Source organism: Synchiropus splendidus, chromosome 5 (assembly GCF_027744825.2).
Source record: "Synchiropus splendidus isolate RoL2022-P1 chromosome 5, RoL_Sspl_1.0, whole genome shotgun sequence".
NCBI classification, from domain to species: domain Eukaryota; kingdom Metazoa; phylum Chordata; class Actinopteri; order Syngnathiformes; family Callionymidae; genus Synchiropus; species Synchiropus splendidus.
In genome coordinates this window covers 5,503,962-5,521,924 of record NC_071338.1, presented here as the reverse complement: position 1 = coordinate 5,521,924, position 17,963 = coordinate 5,503,962, and the positions used below count along the sequence as shown (strand labels likewise).

Here is a 17,963-nt window from a genome sequence, read left to right as displayed (position 1 = left end):
ATCCATCGGAAATTAGGCGAATACACGTGCTATAGAAATTACATTGGATGAAGATTCAACTCGTAGCTGTAATTAAACAGCTAACGACTATAAAGACAGTTGTGTCAAGAGTGTGAGCCTAAAACAGACACAAATAAGACAAAAAAAACAAAAAACAGAAGAATGTGGTTGTGTATTTTGTTCTATTCTAGTCAAGAGAGTTGGATAAATTGTATAGAAGTAAATAATAATAACAATAATAATACATTTGATTTCTTCATAAACACTCAAACAAAACATATATAATATTTATTTCAATTGAATTGACAGTAGAAGGCATACAATTCGTTTTTACAAAAATTATACAAAGTAAAACAAATATTTGCTCAGAACTGTAGAAAGAGTTGCATGAAGAAGCCCTGGGGTTTGCTGGGCGGAGGCATTGCATATTTAGCGAAAACAGACGTCAGCACGAGTAAAATGGACATATTCAAGTAAGGTAATGCGATCACAAGAAAGTCACATTTAAGCCTGATGGCAATTATCTGACATTAAGACCTTGGCTGGGATTTGGTGAGAGTAGTCAACAAAACAGTCTGTTAACAATGCTTGGAGGCATTATGTTGAACACGAGACGAAAATAACACAACTTAATAAGACACAGATACCAAATTTGCATTAAAATGCATCAGAAACTGAAGTGACGTAAGAGCATGTCTGATGCGTCAGGTTAAGACATCTTCATCTTCACTGGACAAACAGTTACCATCTAATAAGGACAGCAGTATTTGGTCTCCTCGACTGTCTGGTTACATTAGTTAACTTTCTTTTCGCTGGTGCTATCATTTGCAGCAGTGTCATAATGGCACTTCTCCACACAACGCCGGGGAAACCATCCTCGAACCCGATCCCCAACTGGAAACAGAAAATGTATGTACTCTTACTTTGAAAATACGTCAGTGTTTGTGTTTACTTTTCCATTTACCTTGAATTTGTTCCTCGCTCAGCACTTTGTCACCATACATCCACCATCTAAATCAATAAAAAGATTCAGTGAGAGGAGATAGACTTCATCATGCCCGATTGTGGGGTTGGACTTACTTGGTGCCACGGGTGGCCAGGATAGTGTCTCCCTTCTTGAGAGGGATTCTTGGTTCCTCTGTGCAAGGTGTCCTGAAAAAAGTTTGGAGACCCTTGGAAAGGGGGCAGCAAGCCCCATTATAGTCCTCGATTGCCTGGTACTGCACCTGCTGGCATATGGAGAGATCCAATCACTCCACGCCTTTAGTTAAGCTGTGGCAGTTTGAGGTTTAACCCTTATGGTGAAACTGGATACCACCACTGATCATATCCTGACAGTGGCAAACGCTTATCTCTGGATGTCCTTTTAAAATCCACCTCGACAAGTCACAATGTTTCCATTATGACCCATAAGCACATTTCTCCCAGAAATTGTTACCGGCTTCTTTACTCATTTCCTTGGCTAAAAGCGGACAGGTGCTTTTAGACCTCTTGGGTGTCTCAGTCTCTCATTTCTGCAAAATCCCACATTTGCTTGCTTTGTAAGAGATTAATACATTTCAGAATGGGCAATCGGTTACATGCCAAGATTGATTTAAGAACATTTCTTTGACAAAGATAATGCCATAAACAAATAATAGATTGATACACTGTAAACCTCAACGATTGAAATATTAACTTATTTTCTATGAGGCTGGTGCCACGAACACTATTTGCTAATAATACAGACATTTTAAATGATAAAAGGGGATTAGGGGATACATTCACTAATCCTAAACAAAGACAGATACTAATCGTGAACACCCTCACTGTCTTGACTTGGACCTACAGACCTACACTTTGAAGAGTTACCAAACTCCAAATAAATACCTGCGCAGAGTGTACTGAGCTACAGTTATCTATTTACAGAGCATACATTAACAAAGTCAAGCTCTCGTATGCCCATTACCATACTCCTCTAGGCGTGTGTATAATGGACATGTAATAATACTTACACTTCTCACACGTTTATCAGCCTTCTGCTTCAGTTGCTCAATCTGTTCAGAAGAAAAGTATAAATCAGCATTGCAGCCCCACATGGTCCACTGTTCATCAATATTAATCGCAACTGTAATTGACAAACGTGCATTGAATGAGATGTTTAGGAAACACCGGTGAGGGTGAGTCAGTAGGAAGTCTGAACCTACAGTTAAGGTGTGCTGGTTACACTTGGGGTGAACGGGCCATTCAATCCCATCACCGTGGGGCGTCCCTGACCATGTAAAGACTTGCTTGAAGTTGAGCCAGCGGCTGCCAAGGTCGTAAGGAAAGATGAACTCCTCCCCTGTTTGGTAGTGCTGTATTCTTTCTTTGGCCTTCACAGATCAGAATATAGTCAGTGTGTGTGAAATAATGCTCCACTGCTAAGTATGTCAAAGTTCACTGGAAATATCACCTTTTCTTCAATCCAGGACTCAATCGACGTCTTGTTTTGAAGGATGACTTTCATCTAAACAGACAAAAAATATGATCATTTTCTGTGTTCTCAGAGCTCACAGCAACAATCCTGCCAACTGAGCCAGCATCTCAGGCTAACCATAAACACGCCCTCAATTGATAAAAAGGTTTGGCAAAAATGAGAATCAGCTATGAGCTATGAGCTACAATCTACAATCGTTAAGTTTGTTTCAGGACAGCACTAATTAATGCCCCACATTAAATTGAATTGTAAATCAGATCATTTTTATGAACACTGACCTCGTCTGCCAAGATTCAATAATTTGCAGTGACTGAATCAAAAGAAAAGAAAATTTGTTACATTACAGTGGCAGATTGTCTAAAATCAGGTTTCTCTTTCCCTTGTTGCTCCCACAAAAGAAGTCACCTAAGTTATAAACTACAATCTCATTATCAAACAACAAATGGAGAAAATCAAGAACAGCTCAACTCGAATGGCGTAACATATTGCAGTTTTTTTAACCCACACATCAGGCTTTCGACTACATAAAATTTGCATAAAAAGTTTCCCCATCTGGGGCATTTCCTAATGGTAACGGACCGCTCAACAAAAAAAGTAAAAAAAAAAAAAAAAAAAAAAGGAACAGCTTGAGTAAGGGTTCAAAAATGCAGTGACAGAATCTAAGGTAAGGCAACCACATGTGTTTATGGCCTTGACCCATAGCACAGTCAGTCAAGCTCACTCCTGTCACCGTGTATCCACAGCCTACCCAAACCATCACCATCTTTTTATGGCAATGTCCACTTGCCGATTGTCATTATGTGCCGTATTCTTGGTGCTGGGCTGCTTAAACTACGATCAAATGTACATGATTCAAGATTTGTGTTGGCTCACCAGCAAAAACCAAGTTCCTGGAGCAGAAATGGAACTCATGCCATACTCCCCACGACACCAGCTGGACTGGCTCTACTGCATTCCTAAATCTCCACCAAGTCGTAGCAACTAAACCACAACACATTGTGCCCACGCAATCATTTGAAACTTTTTTTTTCCTTTTCACCAAAAGAGAGTCTGAAACTCTGAACTGTCAGATATTGTTCAAAGCCAACAAGACTGGCCTAGCTAAAAGATTCAAAGGAGAAACAAAGGCAGAAATGACTTAAAGGAGGATTTAAAAAAACTCAGTGGAGCAGAAAAAGGTGAAATTGGACAACACAGTACTGAATGTTCTTGTTGATAATAATATCTCCACAAAGATCTCATCAGCTGTGTACTGTATTTGGAGAGAATTGCCTGCTTGGAAGACAAAGCAAGAGCCAAGAACATGATGATCCATTCGGTGCCAGAAGACATGGACATTGATGATCTCAGGCTTTTCACAGAGGACCTAATCAAGGACAACAATGGATAGAAAGAGGAATCTGTTATCAACAAATTCAAGGTTCTCAAGGCCACATGGAAGGCCAGGAAAGTCACCGTCAATGACCAGCCCAGGATTATTGTCTACCATGATTATACACAGGACAGGAAGTAGCAAGTGGCAATGAGAAAGAAGTACCTGGAAATGAAGCTAGAGGCACACATTATCTTCCTTAGGAAGCAGAGAATTTGGTTTCAAGATGTTACAACGCAAAGCTACCAAACCCCAAAGGAGCCAAATTATGCCAAAGAAAACCAGCAATAAGGAGTAATGAGAACACTTAGGTCGTCACATAACAAAGAAGCGTAATCACATTGTGTAAAAACATGAATGATTCACTCACATTCTTAAAGAGATCAGCATTCACTTTGTTCCTTTTAATTCCCTCAGATAATGTGAGATAAAAGAGTTGTTATTGTATGTTAGACTGACATAAACTTCTACTGCTAATGCACCTGAGCAGCAGCGGAGGGATGCCGCACATGTGAATCACCTGTAAATTTCAAACCAACTTGGAAATTTTCATGAAAATCCTTTCAAGTTTTGAAATGAAGAGCACTTCAAGATCCAGATCCGTCAGTAAGCCACAATTCCCGCCTCTGCAGGAGCCAACTCTTATCACACCCAGAAGTGCAGCCAATTTACCAAAACAGATTAAGGTGAGGGAACTGTAGCGCAAGAATTTCCATTAGCTGTTGGCCAATGTAAAACATTATAAACCCATAGTCTTTAACTTAGATGCTGAATTTACAGTGGAAGGGTTGCAAAATAAATTCGATCATTGGATCAATCCGAGTAGTAGGTGCAGTCAGGAACAAAACTATAGACTCAAAGCACTAGATTGGGTTGGTGAGAAACACTTATTGAAGATATAATGTTAATATCCTTCCACTGGGGTCAACTATCTGAAATGAGCAGGGCCTATCCAGGACCCCTAAAGAGTCACTGACATGGCTGTGGAACTTTCCATAAATGTGCAATATGAAATGATCATATACTGTCCAGGAAGTTGATTCAGTTTAATTAGAATGCTAAATAAGTCTAAAACTTGATTCAAATTCATTGCCGCTTTGCACTAGACGACAACTGGAAACATGCCTCGATGACCTCACAAGGGTCAACTCCTGTCCAGTATCAGAGAAAAGAGATGTTGAGTCATTGTGTGGTTGCTCGGTGCTGTAATCACGCCACTGAGCATATACTGTAAGTCTGTTCTCTTCCCCAAAACGTGTGGTGTCTAAAACTGGGAAAAAAACTGGTGAAGAAACCTAAAAAAATGAGGGACAAAAGGCAACCATTGACGTCGTTGGTAGTTTTTGTAAACACAGAATCTAAACAGTATTTTGTCCAATTACGGCTTATATAATGTTGGTGACCCAAGAGGGCGTTTGTGGTTAATCACAAACATAAAACAAAAACAAATTCTTGCCAAACACCCTAGTTAAACGATGGGGTTGGGTGAATAACAGAATGAAGTCAAAAATAAGTAAAAGTTGCAAATGCAAGTTGTGGAAAAATAAAGAAAATCTTTAGCGCCACAATACTCATGCAAAAACAAAAACATCTTCAGCTGAGACATACTCCCCAACCCTTGTGAATAACTTACTTGTATAAAGAAAAGCATGCCAACGGCAATAGTGGTGCCCAGTGCCAAGCCTAAGGCAAAGAGTGTGGCAGCAAAGGCAGGAACACTGAAGGGCATGAGGGGCTGGAACTGACGCACAGCGCTCATGTCGATCTTCACTGAGCTCCAACCAAATGAGATCTACAGAGTGAGAAAATGGTAAGTCTCTTCATGAAGGATGAAGGATCCCGAGGCAATTGTTTGAGAGACATAAACTGACTGCTAAGCAGAAAGTTAACTCACCCTTTCATACAGCTGAGTGTACATCGTCATTATGAAAATGAAGGAGGCGTGTGAGCAACCCAGTGGGGCCAGCAGAAGGAAACTAGTGAAGTAGGCATGATTCTGATGGCCACAACAGTTGTTGATCCAAGGGCAGTGGTGATCCATCTTCATCACACATCTGGGAGATAGGAAGAAATAAAGTCATGAGGGAGTATGGCGTGAAACATTTAACAGTGGTTTTGAAGACTCATTGGTTTCACATTCACAGTTTTGTGATGAAAATATCACATTCATTCATTGGACTGCTTCCACTGCATAACAGAAACATATTTTTTTGGACTTTTTGTGGACTTTAGACCTTTGAAATATTGGTCACTTTTGTGACAATCTTGTGAATGACCTGTGCAATTTATTCTCACCTGTTACACTTGCGGCAATGGTGTGATCTTGGTGCCTTGTATGCCTGACATACTCTGCAGAACTGCAGGTATTGGGTGTCTATTGGATCCCCCTAATTGGTAAATAATTCCAGACATAACAAAAAGACATGAGCCAAGCCTTATCAGACACTGCATTCAGATAATCTTTCTAATATACGCAAAAAGGTATTGCAAAGGTACTTACCGGTTTCCAAACAAGTGGAATGTATCCAGGCCCAACAAACATAGCATTGAAGTAGTTGTAGAGGATCAGAACTGTCCAGTTTATGAGCATTATGAAGTTGATGCTCCCGCCAGTGGTGTCCAGGGGCCAGTACCAAATGATGGAGTCCAAGATGGCCATACTGGAGCATATACCAATCACAGAGAGCGCGATAATGGGACCCCAGTGGCACAATCTCCGAACCTCATGGAGGTTCTCAAATGTCACAAAGGCTGACAAGAAGTTCATTTTCCAAAAAATGTCGTAATTTTGCCTTTAGTCGGGAATACTTAACGCCTTTGTCAGTGTGTTACTTTCCCCAGATGGTATCTTGAAATGTCAGTTGCAAGGGCGCTGCACATAGCATTCCTCTTCTTCTGACTTTTAAACAAGCCACATATCCATCAGTCAGTGGAGCTGTTGGTGTCCATTTGTGTTTTAGACAGGCAAACAGCAGCATCCTCCACTCACTCTGGTGATTTCACTATGCCTCGGAGAAACTCAAGTGGTTCCATCTGGAATGAAATACAACAATGACTTGCATAAAAAAGTTTAGAGGAAATCGAGTGCATATCCAATCTTCATAACAAATACACCTATAGCAAATTGTAAACTGCGAAACTGTGACCTCTTGTACAAACCAAACGGACTAAACAGTCTAGAGGAAACTGGTAACCACGGTCTTATTCATTATCAAAGTAAACAAAATGTTTAGAATGGCCATACTCGAGATTGTTTTTTGTCCTAAGACTCGAATGTTTTTTTTTCTTTCCTGCCTCCGTCTTGGGATATCAATTCAAGACCAGTCAAGACCAAGAGAGAACTTTCAGAATTGGCAAGCATTAAAGAAGGATTCTGGTTATTTGTTCAGTGTTGCTATGTTTTATCTTTGATATTCATCAGGGGTTTTTCTTGAAATTAATCCGGAGGATAACCAGTAAGGTGTCTGAAGTTTGTCAATTGTCAGACTGGTGCAGTTTGTTTCACTGGAAGATAACCTGCTCCCACTGCACATCATTAGCGGATCATTCTGAGACTGCTTGGGTACACTGTCTTGCCTTGGTCTTGACCTCTAAATAGCTTTGCCTCACGACTACAACACGAGGAATAACACATGAAAACTCGAAGGTTCTACCAATGCACTTGCTCATACAGAAGAAGGTAGTCAGTAAGAGGGACTGGAGTGCGTACAGAGGTTTTACAGAACCGTATTGGTTTTCACCAAACCACAATTTGAAAAGCAATACCCGGTCCGATGGTCAGTCTTAACGCCGTAAAGTGTCCCATAAATAAATTGGAAATTATTGTGTGTTTTACTGTTTCACTGAAAAGAAAATGATGAGGACAACTACAAATGCAACCGAAATGCATTAAAACGCACGCGATCTAGGAGAAGAGGAAAAAGTAAATAGTCGGTGCACTACTAATTAGCAGGTAATACTCGGTCACGCTGCGTGGACATTATTGTGACAGCCTCACTCTTGGCATGTAAATCCATACAATAATAAATAACGTCTGCCGAGGGTACAATATGGGTGACGCGGCAATATATAGTAGTGGTTCAAATTGTGAAAAAAAATTAGCATTGAGGCTAAAGAGGCTAGCCGAAGGATAGCGGGGTTGCTCTGCCAGAAATGGCCGTGATCCGTTTCCCAAAACATTATGCTAACAAGGACTCTAAACGACATGACCAAGAGCACCCTGCGCCCCTACATATTTACATATATTGATACATATTTTTAACTGTCACTTTAAATCACAAACCTGGTCACTTCCTTGGTTTCCCCGTTTGCAGAAGGGTAGCTCGGAACCTTTCTATATACGCGTCAGATGCTTTAAATGAATTAATACCCTCTGCCGCGTTATTAATGCTGAAACACTATTCATTAAAAATAAATAAATATTAACGTATACATGATGGAAAATAATCAAGTCTACGCCCGAATGTTAAGTTTTATTCATCAGATTTCATTTAGTAGTACGGGCGAGCCCATTTGACGGTGACTCCAGGAAGAGCCTGCTCTGAGCCGTGTTGTTGTCATAGCGAGCTAACTGTCATTTGTGCTGTTAACTTCTCAGATACACAATGTCTTCAGACTTTGAAGCATACGAGCAGGAATTTGGAACGCTTACGGCGGATGTAACGAATAAAATCGGCAGAATCCCGAAACTAAGTGGAGGTAAGAGTAGAAGTATTCGCTCCCATCTGCACTTGTAGCGGCTGACAATCAGCTGTGAGGATTGCTAAAGTGTAGCCAGGGCTAATAACGACTGATCCAAATGTGAGCTTTAGTCATTTAACATAAAAAAAATAAATACATTGATAACCGTCTACAAGTTATGACGAACGTGATTTAGCACACGTTGCTGCCTTAATCGCTCTTAGTCTTTCAATTGATTTTGGTATTGCACCAAATCATCAGTGAGTAAGACCCGAGTGGCTGAAGCCATGATGCCATCTGAATTCTGAAATTGTCCACAAAAATGAGCCAGTCTCCTGAATGACACTTTTAATTAATAAACATGGTTTCTACATGTAAACTATCATAGCAAACTGCCATGGTGATATGACAGCCATCACACCTTCACAATGATGAGTTTTTTAAATATCTACGAAAAAAAAGAAAATCCTGGCCAAAGTATTGTATCATACCGTATTACACCGTATGTATTTATGCACGTGGACAATGAAGTTGGTGCAAACCAAGTGTTCACTATAGTCGCTGCCGATGAGAAGTAGCTAACCTGGTAACTGATGGTTCTGCTCTGGCAGGATCTGAAGTTTCTTGTAGTTTGGAGTGGATCCATCTCCAATGAGCCAGAAGTCCCAGCACATTGACCATGTTTACGTTACTACTATGCAAGCCGATTGCCTAGAACGCTAATGCATCTACTTTAAACGCCTTAGTCCTACTAGAGGAAAGAAATTAGACAACAAGTGGAGACGATGTATGTGGACATATCTGCTTCTCAAGGAAATAAGTTCATTTAGCTTGCTGCTACAACTTCCATTCTAGCCTGTTGGCAAGAGCGGACGAGGACAAGCCAAAGATTGTGAGGCTGAAACTGAGTACAGAAATTAGTCTGACTTGACTAGATGTCCACTCGTTCCACTCTCAGTTATAGTTAATGGATTTCTTCAATTGCATCTCTTCTAATTCATCTTCTGATCATTGGAGCAAATTGATCCTCAACTTCACAATAATTGCGCAATAGAGAAAACTTGAATCAGGAATACCTGGACTGACATGCGATTTATGTCATATTGCATATTTGACGCAAAGGTAGGTTCACATATTTCTCATCTCAGGTGAGCTTTATGAAACAGTTTCTAAGACTTATTGAGTTTGTGGCAGTAGTTGTGGTCCATTAAAGTGTGTGGTCAGCTGCGAGAATAGCTTACCTGTCCACAACAGCCTTTTCTTTTGCTCTCTTCCATGTGCGGTGCCCTCAGGTTGCTGGTCAAGTAGGTTTGTAGCAATATTTGTGCTGATATGCTAATGTTTTTTTTTTTTACTTTAGCCAGGACAGGGGCTATTAATTTGTTTTTTAGCTTGTGAATGTAGCAAATAATCTAAAGATATGAGTAGTTATGTTGTTAAACAATGTAATTTTCTGCCTAGAGCAGAAATACCTGTGGTATGGGGACTTTTACACACTGCTCTGCGTGGCCTCAAAAAAGGGGTGACTTGATTGATTTCCATTCTTGTTTGATAATACGAGTAGAAACAGGAAGGACAGAGATTTATAATAGCACCTATTCAACAATCAATAGAAGTCACAAGTCAGTATGAAATAAGTAGAGTAATTGCACTGTATATGTGTAAATGGTGTTTCCTCCTACAACATAAGTGTAAAACAGATTTCACAGATTTCAAGTAGAAGATTAATTGTGTAGAATGACAGGAAATGCACAACTGTAGCTCTGTTTAAACTTGAGAGCACATGACATTGCAGCAAGGCAGATGGTACTGCTCATCATTTGCCTCAATCATTGACACTGGGACATGACTAGAAGGATAATTGTGTTGGAACAAAAATGTATGAATATGCACAAAGTCACATGACCCGTTTTGACTTGAAGTAGCTGCTCTCAGTCGCTGATTTCAAAGCAGTTACCAGCTGAATTTCAATTGTCTTCCTGCTCAGTTTCTTCCTTTCCTTAAATAGCTTTTCCTAAAGTGGGTGAAATAGACTTGAGGTTCTTCAGCTTTTTGTTTTACACATTAATACATCATAAGACCACAGCCTTCTCTCGTTGCTGGAGTTGCTTTTCTCTTGTTCACGTTTGTGTAATTGATGCTGGAGCCGTGTACATGTCCTTGACTCTTTGAAAGTTGCAGGACTATATGGCGAATAGATTTGGCTAATAGTAACCTGGCTGAAGTTAGAGTCTGAGCACAGCTTTATTGTGATGAAAAAGTAGTTCATTTTGCTTGGAGAAAATACCTTGGAAATATATATTTTTCCTCAAATAGGTTCAGGGGGAAGTGGAATTATCGATTAGCTTTCTGCATAGCATCATATGCGTATCTGGTTTGTATCAAAAGCACAGTTGTGTGGGTATGTGCATGTTAATGGTCTGAATTACGTGTTTTCTTTCATAACTTACAATATAGTCATTATTGGAACATATTATCCATATCACAAACACAGGTGCATCTAAAACATATGACTGTAAAATCTCAGTCTTAGAGTAGGGGCGAACTCACCCTGCAGGAAGTTGAGGATAAGTAGCTTCTCTGTAAAGAGGTACTTTACTGATTACCAACTTATCAAGGTGTCTTTTCAGGCTTTTCCAGGTGTGGCGCTGTGATAAAAAAAAAACACATCGTCATATCTCAGTCTGAGTTATAGTCGCACGGGAAGTGGCATTCTGCTACTTGAAACTGACTGAAGAAGTTGCTGCCCCTCGATTGAAAAAAAATTGTGGCCTGTCAAAATCTATGACTCACCTGTGTCCCTTATTTTCCAGCCTCCAAAATTCTCCAGTAGTTCTTAATGAGTTTCATAAAGTTATGTAGAGGAGTATCTCCATGATTTAGAGAGCCTTTGCCTTTGTTAGTCAAAACTGGCACTGGCTGGTGAGCAAAGTTGACACCTCTCTTCACTTTGAGGTGGCATGAGGCGTCTCTCTGCTCCTAGACAGACGCCAACAAAGCCCTCGTAGACGCCAGTAACTAAGAGACATCAAATGCTGGCTTGTTGTGTGGAGAGAATGTGTAAATATATCTTCAAATGTGTCCTCATGTGTTGTTTTCTCGCAGCATCCCTGCCTCTCTCCCACTATTGTGGGGGAGTCAGGTTGTTGTCATCAAGCGCTGTTACTCTGTCGGTTGATCAATATGTCTGCTTTTTTTACCTTTCAGAGGAGAAGACACAGCTGGTTCTAAATGTCGACAAACAGCTTGAAGAAGTCAGAGAGTTGGTAGGTCTTTGATCAGTAATTTTTCACACCCTTCCCATTTCCTAAATAATGAATTTGTAAAAATGGGGAGCAGACAAGATAACCGGCATTATCCTGTTGGTGATGTGACATACAGACACTCTCACAGACGTTTCACAAGCTGAGTATAAGGCTTCCCTGCCTATATAATTACTTTCCAGTAATCTGCTACCAAGTGACACCCCTGTGACACATTTCAAGCCATTATCTCGAGGTGGGAGCCTTCATGTTGCTGTTTAAATCAGAGCAGAGTCGACTGACAGAGACAAATTGTTGTTGCAGTTGTCTTGTTGTGCCACTGTGATTAGTTTTTCCCAAATCCACCAGCGACAGATGTGTCTTGCCACTTATCAAATGTACTTCTGCTTGTTTCACTCTGACAAGCACAGGGCTGTACATGTCACTTCAGCGTAGGAGCCTTCGTTTCTGATGGTGCATGAATCTGCATAATAGGCCTACACCATTGCATCTTTTATTATTGATGTAAGCAAGTTTTTACACAATCAACTTCACATTATTATTAGGAATGTGAGAGAAGATGCTGGTTCCTGAAAAAATGGAGTCTGTGTCTTCCCTGACGTGGTAAGTAATATTGCCAGACAAATGAAACTTTCACTATAATGATGGGACTCCATTCAGAGAATGATAACCCATCTGCCATGAACATTATGATCTCTGGCAATGGATGCGGTGGAAGGCATCACCTGCCTCTGTCTTCGCATGATGTAATCATCTATCTGCTCAAAATGGTTTGGTTTGTTGTGCTTTAAATGAAAGGTTCATAAGCGGTTTTATAAACTGCAGTGAGGAGATCAAAAGAGTTTGAACAATGTTACAGTAAATACAGCAAGACAAATGCAGCCACATCTTGTTCATTATGAAAGACAGCAGTTCACCCCACATTTGCCACATAAACAAATCTACATTTGATTTTGATTTCAGATGGAGCAGATGGATCTTGAGGTGCGTGAGATCCCCATCCAGAGTCGAGCCATGTACAACAGCAGACTGAAGAGCTACAAGCAAGAGGTGGAGAAGCTTGAGAAGGACTTTGTAAGTTCTGAATGCTTTCTGATCTATTTCACTATCACCTACGCACTACTTCTAATATTGGACACGTACATTTCTACCTCAAAGGTGAACGATATTGCAGTATTTGGTTATGTAGTGATAGAACAGTTTTGTGGTTTTGCGATCTGCTACACAGCTCTTTAATCTTTCAACTCAGTGTGGAAATGTGTATTTAAAGTGTCTGAAAGATTTTGCTAGAATTGTCACGAGGTAATTGCCCTTTAAAATGGTCATTAGGCTTGACATGAGATGTAAAAATATCCCCCTGCCAAATGAATTTCTCATGCAGCAATGTATAGTAGTCACAATATGTTTTTTTTGTAACGCTGTATATCATTGTGTGTTATCTGAAGTTCCATTATTGGCACTTTAAAATTTTAATGTTAAAGCTCTCTAGCATAACTGGAGGTGTGTTCAATAATTTGAATTACTTTTAACATTTACCTGACACACATATCTTTGCACAATATCACACTGGATCTGTTACAGTACATGTTAAGTAACCAACATTTGATCTTATGTTTTAGAGAGATTGAAAAGGACCAGAATGAGGAACAGTTCTTGTCAATCATTTCTGCCCCATTTTCATTTTCCCAAACACTGGTTCTGTGTGTCTGTCTATGTGCCATGCTGTCTTAATCTGAATATAGTAGAAAAATGCAGTGATTCCTGATATATAATGACCTTACATTTGTTTGGTGAAAAGGTCACGACTTGCTGTCTTTTTTTATTATCTGTACACCACTACCTGTGAAGCGATCAGCCACCTTGTAAGCCACAATCACTGAACACACACGTCTAATGTATCTGGCCTTGTGAAAATCTGATGCAAGAATCCAAAAGGCAGGACCTCAACCCCCCTTGGTTGTGCCTCAGATGTGCCAAATGCTGTAGCTCAGCCTCTTGCTTCCTGCAGGCCCAGCGAGGACGTGACACTCCGATCGAAAGGCTTCTAGTGGGGGGAAAAAGGCAATCTCCTCTCTTTTTAATGTAAAAAGCCCCAGCTTTGTTGTGCTTTCTGTGGATATCAAGGCCTTTCTACTCCCTCGCTACCCAATCCCCCCCCTTTCCATCCTCTACTGGCGTCCCGCGGGTGTCTCCCCCCTTAACCTGCTCTCTCATCCTCCCGTTTGCCCATGGTTTGAAGTCTTCCCACCACTGGTGTGCCAGCTTTAGACCTCCGTCTTGCTCCGCGGCAGACCTGGCCCAGGCTGACCCGACCTCGATCAGTTCATCCGCAAAGACAACTTATGAAGTGCGCATGACAAAAGGGGACAGCTGAGCTGGGGCTTTTTGAGTTCTTGGGTGACGACTCAATTGTCATAAATGATTGTGGATTGCAGTTGATGCAGCTAAAGGGGTGACAGCTTGACCCGACGAGACAGAATGTGTCATAAAATTGTAAATAAAAATCCTATTGATGGAGTCAGCTGGTTTAAGTGAAGGGAATAATAATGGTATTACTTTTAAAAGAGGCTTTGATCAAGCAAAGAGGAGGCCGAGCACAGGCTTAATTTAATGGAATCTTTCTTCAAACACTGCTCTCTCCCAGTGGGGAGTCTACGGGGGGGGGGGGCTCCACGTGTCCACTGATGTTCTGCACGATTCATTTTCTGCTGCTCTGTCACGTATTTGTTTACATGTTCACTCTGCACTGCCAGTGTTGGCATTGGCATGATGCTGGTTGGAAATATTGTCCCACTCCCCCTAACTCTTGTGTCAGTTAGTGTCAATGTATATGAACAAAAAATGAAATTATATTTGGAATGAACTTGGCATTTTCAGCTACTATTCTTTGAAGTACTATCTTTAAACCTTTAACACCTGGCCCAGCTGGCATTGTGGATGAACTGACGTCGACTTAAAGTTGGACAAGCTTTTTACGAGACAATGGCTTTGAAAGGACCCTGTAACTATTAAAATGTAGCCTTGCAATTCCAGGGTAAGTTAAAGGAGTGATTAAAAAAATACAAAAACATTGTCATTTGTGAGGAGTTAATTTGCTTTCTAAATGTTGGTGATTTGTGAGACATTTTTCCTGGACAATAAGTATTTATAGTGTTGGTAACTCATCACAATTTCGGTCGGAATTTTCGTAAAGGTATTCTTACGGCCGTTTTGTGTTTTCATCGTCATAGTTGGTCTTCGTTTGGTCAAGAGATGCTGGTACTTTATTTTTCCACCAGATGGCGCTATTGCTTTAAGAATACCTACTTTTTTCATAGACATGCTCTTACCCATTTGATAATTACTGGGATTTTCTGATTTGTGAATGGACTTAAAAAATCTCTTTTTGTTTTGACTGTCCACTAGCCTCTTTGCCCAAACTGTCCATGGTCGTTATAACATTTCTGATCTTCATTTGTCCGAAAATGGTTTACACTTTAACTATAGTTTGTATCTCGTTTCTTCAGAACAGTTTTATATATCACATTTAAATAAGAGATAGTAGCCATAACTTATACACATCACCTGTTAATTTTCTTGGCTTATCCACAAAGGCCTTTGATGAGAGTCTAGACTATTTTGTAAAATAAAAAAAACAAAAACAATGGTATTGCGTACGGTCTAATATTCGATTGCATTTCATATGAAAATACATTTAACCAAGTATGCAAAAAATGAGTTATTCTCTTTTTGCTATTTTAAACCATTTATTGTAAAACTGAAGTAGATTAGATGTCGCCACCCTCTTTGCCTTTGTGGTGTTTTGTCCATTACAATTGGACCAAAACAAATCTTGAGTATTTGTCCTGCTTCATGGAAACCACTGTAGAATTGACATTAACTTTTAAAGCTCATCTTGCGCTGGCACCTGAATTTATTGTGGCGTTGACCTTTTGAGTCTGAGGACCTTAAGATTGATCCTTGCATGTTTCCCCAACGTCAAGACTTTGGAACGGGAACAGCTGACCGCAGGAGTTTGAACCTCGACAGACCAAGCGTTTGTTGAAATTTGCTTTTTGCAGTTTGAGTTAGGAACTACTGAGAAGGAATAACTAAACTTTGTCTTGTAAGGAGAGTTTTTGCCCAGATGACCTTGTTTGTAGAGAATTATTATTGACAATGCTTTTCTCAGCAATAATTCTATTATAACAAGCAGATGTCAGATTTCCATGCCATATGAAGTTGGTGGCTTTATTTTACATATTGTATGGACATAAGATTCATTCTCTAAGGTTGAACAGAATGTTATGTCATGTTCTGTTTTCATTCATTTCATTCTAAGTTTTTGTTGCACAAGTCTTCTGTCTTCCTTCTTTTTTTCTCACTGAAATGGCTATGATGTGGTTGTACCTCTCCAAGATGCGGGCAGAGTCCCTACAAATGGCTACTTGATCAGCATTTTCCGAAACAAGCTAACCTTGTACTGAAAGACACAAGTGTAATCTCCACATCTGTGGATGGGATACCTAAGATGTTAAAAGATTGTTTTGATAGACTTGCATTTAAGTGATATTGTCAAGCTTTCATTTTGCTTTCTTGCTGTATATGTGTCTATTTACATCCATGTGCACATTCATATATATTTAGACATGCATCTGCCTGCATGTCTCCGAGTGTAACCTTACTCTATGCTCTTGTCTTACCATGACAGCTGCTCATGTGTACATGTGCATTCTCCTCGCTGCGTATGCTTGTTTATTCTTTCTTTCTAGCCCATTGAGCGCTTAGGGACCAGTGTTCCGAAAGATACTATATAAATGAAGTTTTATTCCTATAATGACTATAGCTATTTATCGGAAACCTTTGACAGAAACCTCTCCATGTATGGTGGACTGTGGACCAAATATCTACGGAGAAAACTGGACCAAATAAAATGCCTCAACAGTGCACATATTACGTTTCTAACTTCCAATCAATGGTCAATCGCTGATTTATGAAAAGCTTGACCTGCATTTTTTTTTCTTAAACAACTGAGCCGATCTACCTTCAAAATTTGAAACTTGTTTTTGATTGAAAAACAATATCTTCGATCATAGTGTTGTGCTTTTAAAAACAAAGTAAGGCAGTATACAAAATAACGGTTTTGAGAACAGACCAAATAAACACATCTTATCACTTAAGTGTTGCTATCAGGCTGTAGATCTATTTGAAATGTAATTGTGCCTGCATTTCTTGGTCCTCAACTACCGAAAAAGGCTGGTCATCTAATGTCATGAATTCCATCAATTTCTTTTTTTGTAGCTTTGCGCTTCTCACCACTCAGTGGAAACATTACGGTCTTTGCTCAGGCTATCTTTAGCTTTAGCTTGACTAGCTTTAAATTCTGTGTGGTTGGCAGAGTGTCGAGTTCAATGTGATGAATGAGATTTGTTATGCTAAAAAAAAAAAGACAGTTGTCCCTCTACCATTTATTTTGCCGTTGCATGACTTACATATTGCAATCCTCTCCAACTGTGCACCAACTCCTCAATGGCATGTGTTTCCTCCTTTCTATTGACGCATCATGAGGGAGGGGTAGGTATAATGGAGTTTTTGTGTGATGATGTTCGGTTGTTTTTTGGTCATATGCATGTCTGTTTCTTATTTCTTATGTTATTTCCTGGAGTATGCAATGGGGGGTCGTGTTAGATGAGATGGGTTGGATACGATCGGTTTCAAAAAATGGTATCGGCTGGTCACCAGTTCTGCGAAATGAAGGGTAATGAAGGCCACAAGTTTGTTTAGCTTCTGCTGTGACTTTGCATGTTGGTGACTGACATAAAAAACAAAAACAAAACAATTCATTCAAGTTACTGTCACCTTCATTACAGGCTATGCTCTCATTAACAAAATGTTAATGATATTACATTACTCCATAACCATTCTTGCCTCTGCACATTATGTAACTTTTTGGAGTCATATATTAGATCTGCTTAGATCAACTTGGATTGTTTGCTTCTTCTAAAAATACGAAAATATTAATTTCTTTACTGACACAATCTGACAAATGTTATGTATATTCATTGTGTATTCATTCCTTTTTCCTTTTCTGTGCAGAATGGAAGTCTGCTCCTTCAATTGGTAATTCATTAGTTAGCGCTTGCTCGCCTCCAAATGCAATTAAACGTTTCACTTTTTTAGTGTACACAAAGTGTTTTAAATGGAGTGCAAA

The 17,963-nt window shown here is 39.9% G+C and overlaps 2 protein-coding genes across 7 annotated transcripts in view; one reads left to right on the top strand and one right to left on the bottom strand.

Annotated features, from left to right (window-relative positions):
- Positions 1-301: 301 nt before the first annotated feature.
- On the bottom strand, positions 302-8,185 carry zdhhc6 (zinc finger DHHC-type palmitoyltransferase 6). 2 transcript variants are annotated; one of them, XM_053866758.1, is made up of 11 exons: positions 8,113-8,185; positions 6,331-6,863; positions 6,126-6,217; positions 5,725-5,884; positions 5,464-5,622; positions 2,435-2,488; positions 2,187-2,354; positions 1,995-2,036; positions 1,081-1,226; positions 965-1,011; positions 302-894 (listed from the first exon to the last, which is right to left on the bottom strand). In XM_053866758.1, exons 2-11 carry the CDS (start codon positions 6,595-6,597, stop codon positions 794-796), a joined length of 1,236 nt encoding a protein of 411 aa, XP_053722733.1. In that variant the 5' UTR covers positions 6,598-6,863; positions 8,113-8,185; the 3' UTR covers positions 302-793. The 2 variants fall into 2 exon arrangements, with proteins under 2 accessions (XP_053722733.1, XP_053722732.1); XM_053866757.1 differs by having other exon boundaries at positions 304-894; positions 1,081-1,229.
- Positions 8,186-8,361: 176 nt separating this feature from the next.
- The window catches only part of vti1a (vesicle transport through interaction with t-SNAREs 1A), a 127,249-nt gene continuing 117,647 nt past the window's right edge, over positions 8,362-17,963 (top strand). For all 5 annotated transcript variants that reach the window (XM_053866697.1, XM_053866695.1, XM_053866696.1 and 2 more), the window contains exons 1-3: positions 8,362-8,528; positions 11,718-11,776; positions 12,737-12,847. In XM_053866697.1, coding sequence (XP_053722672.1) covers positions 8,435-8,528; positions 11,718-11,776; positions 12,737-12,847 — 264 coding nt within the window. In that variant the 5' untranslated portion in view covers positions 8,362-8,434. The remainder of the gene's footprint in view (positions 8,529-11,717; positions 11,777-12,736; positions 12,848-17,963) is intronic.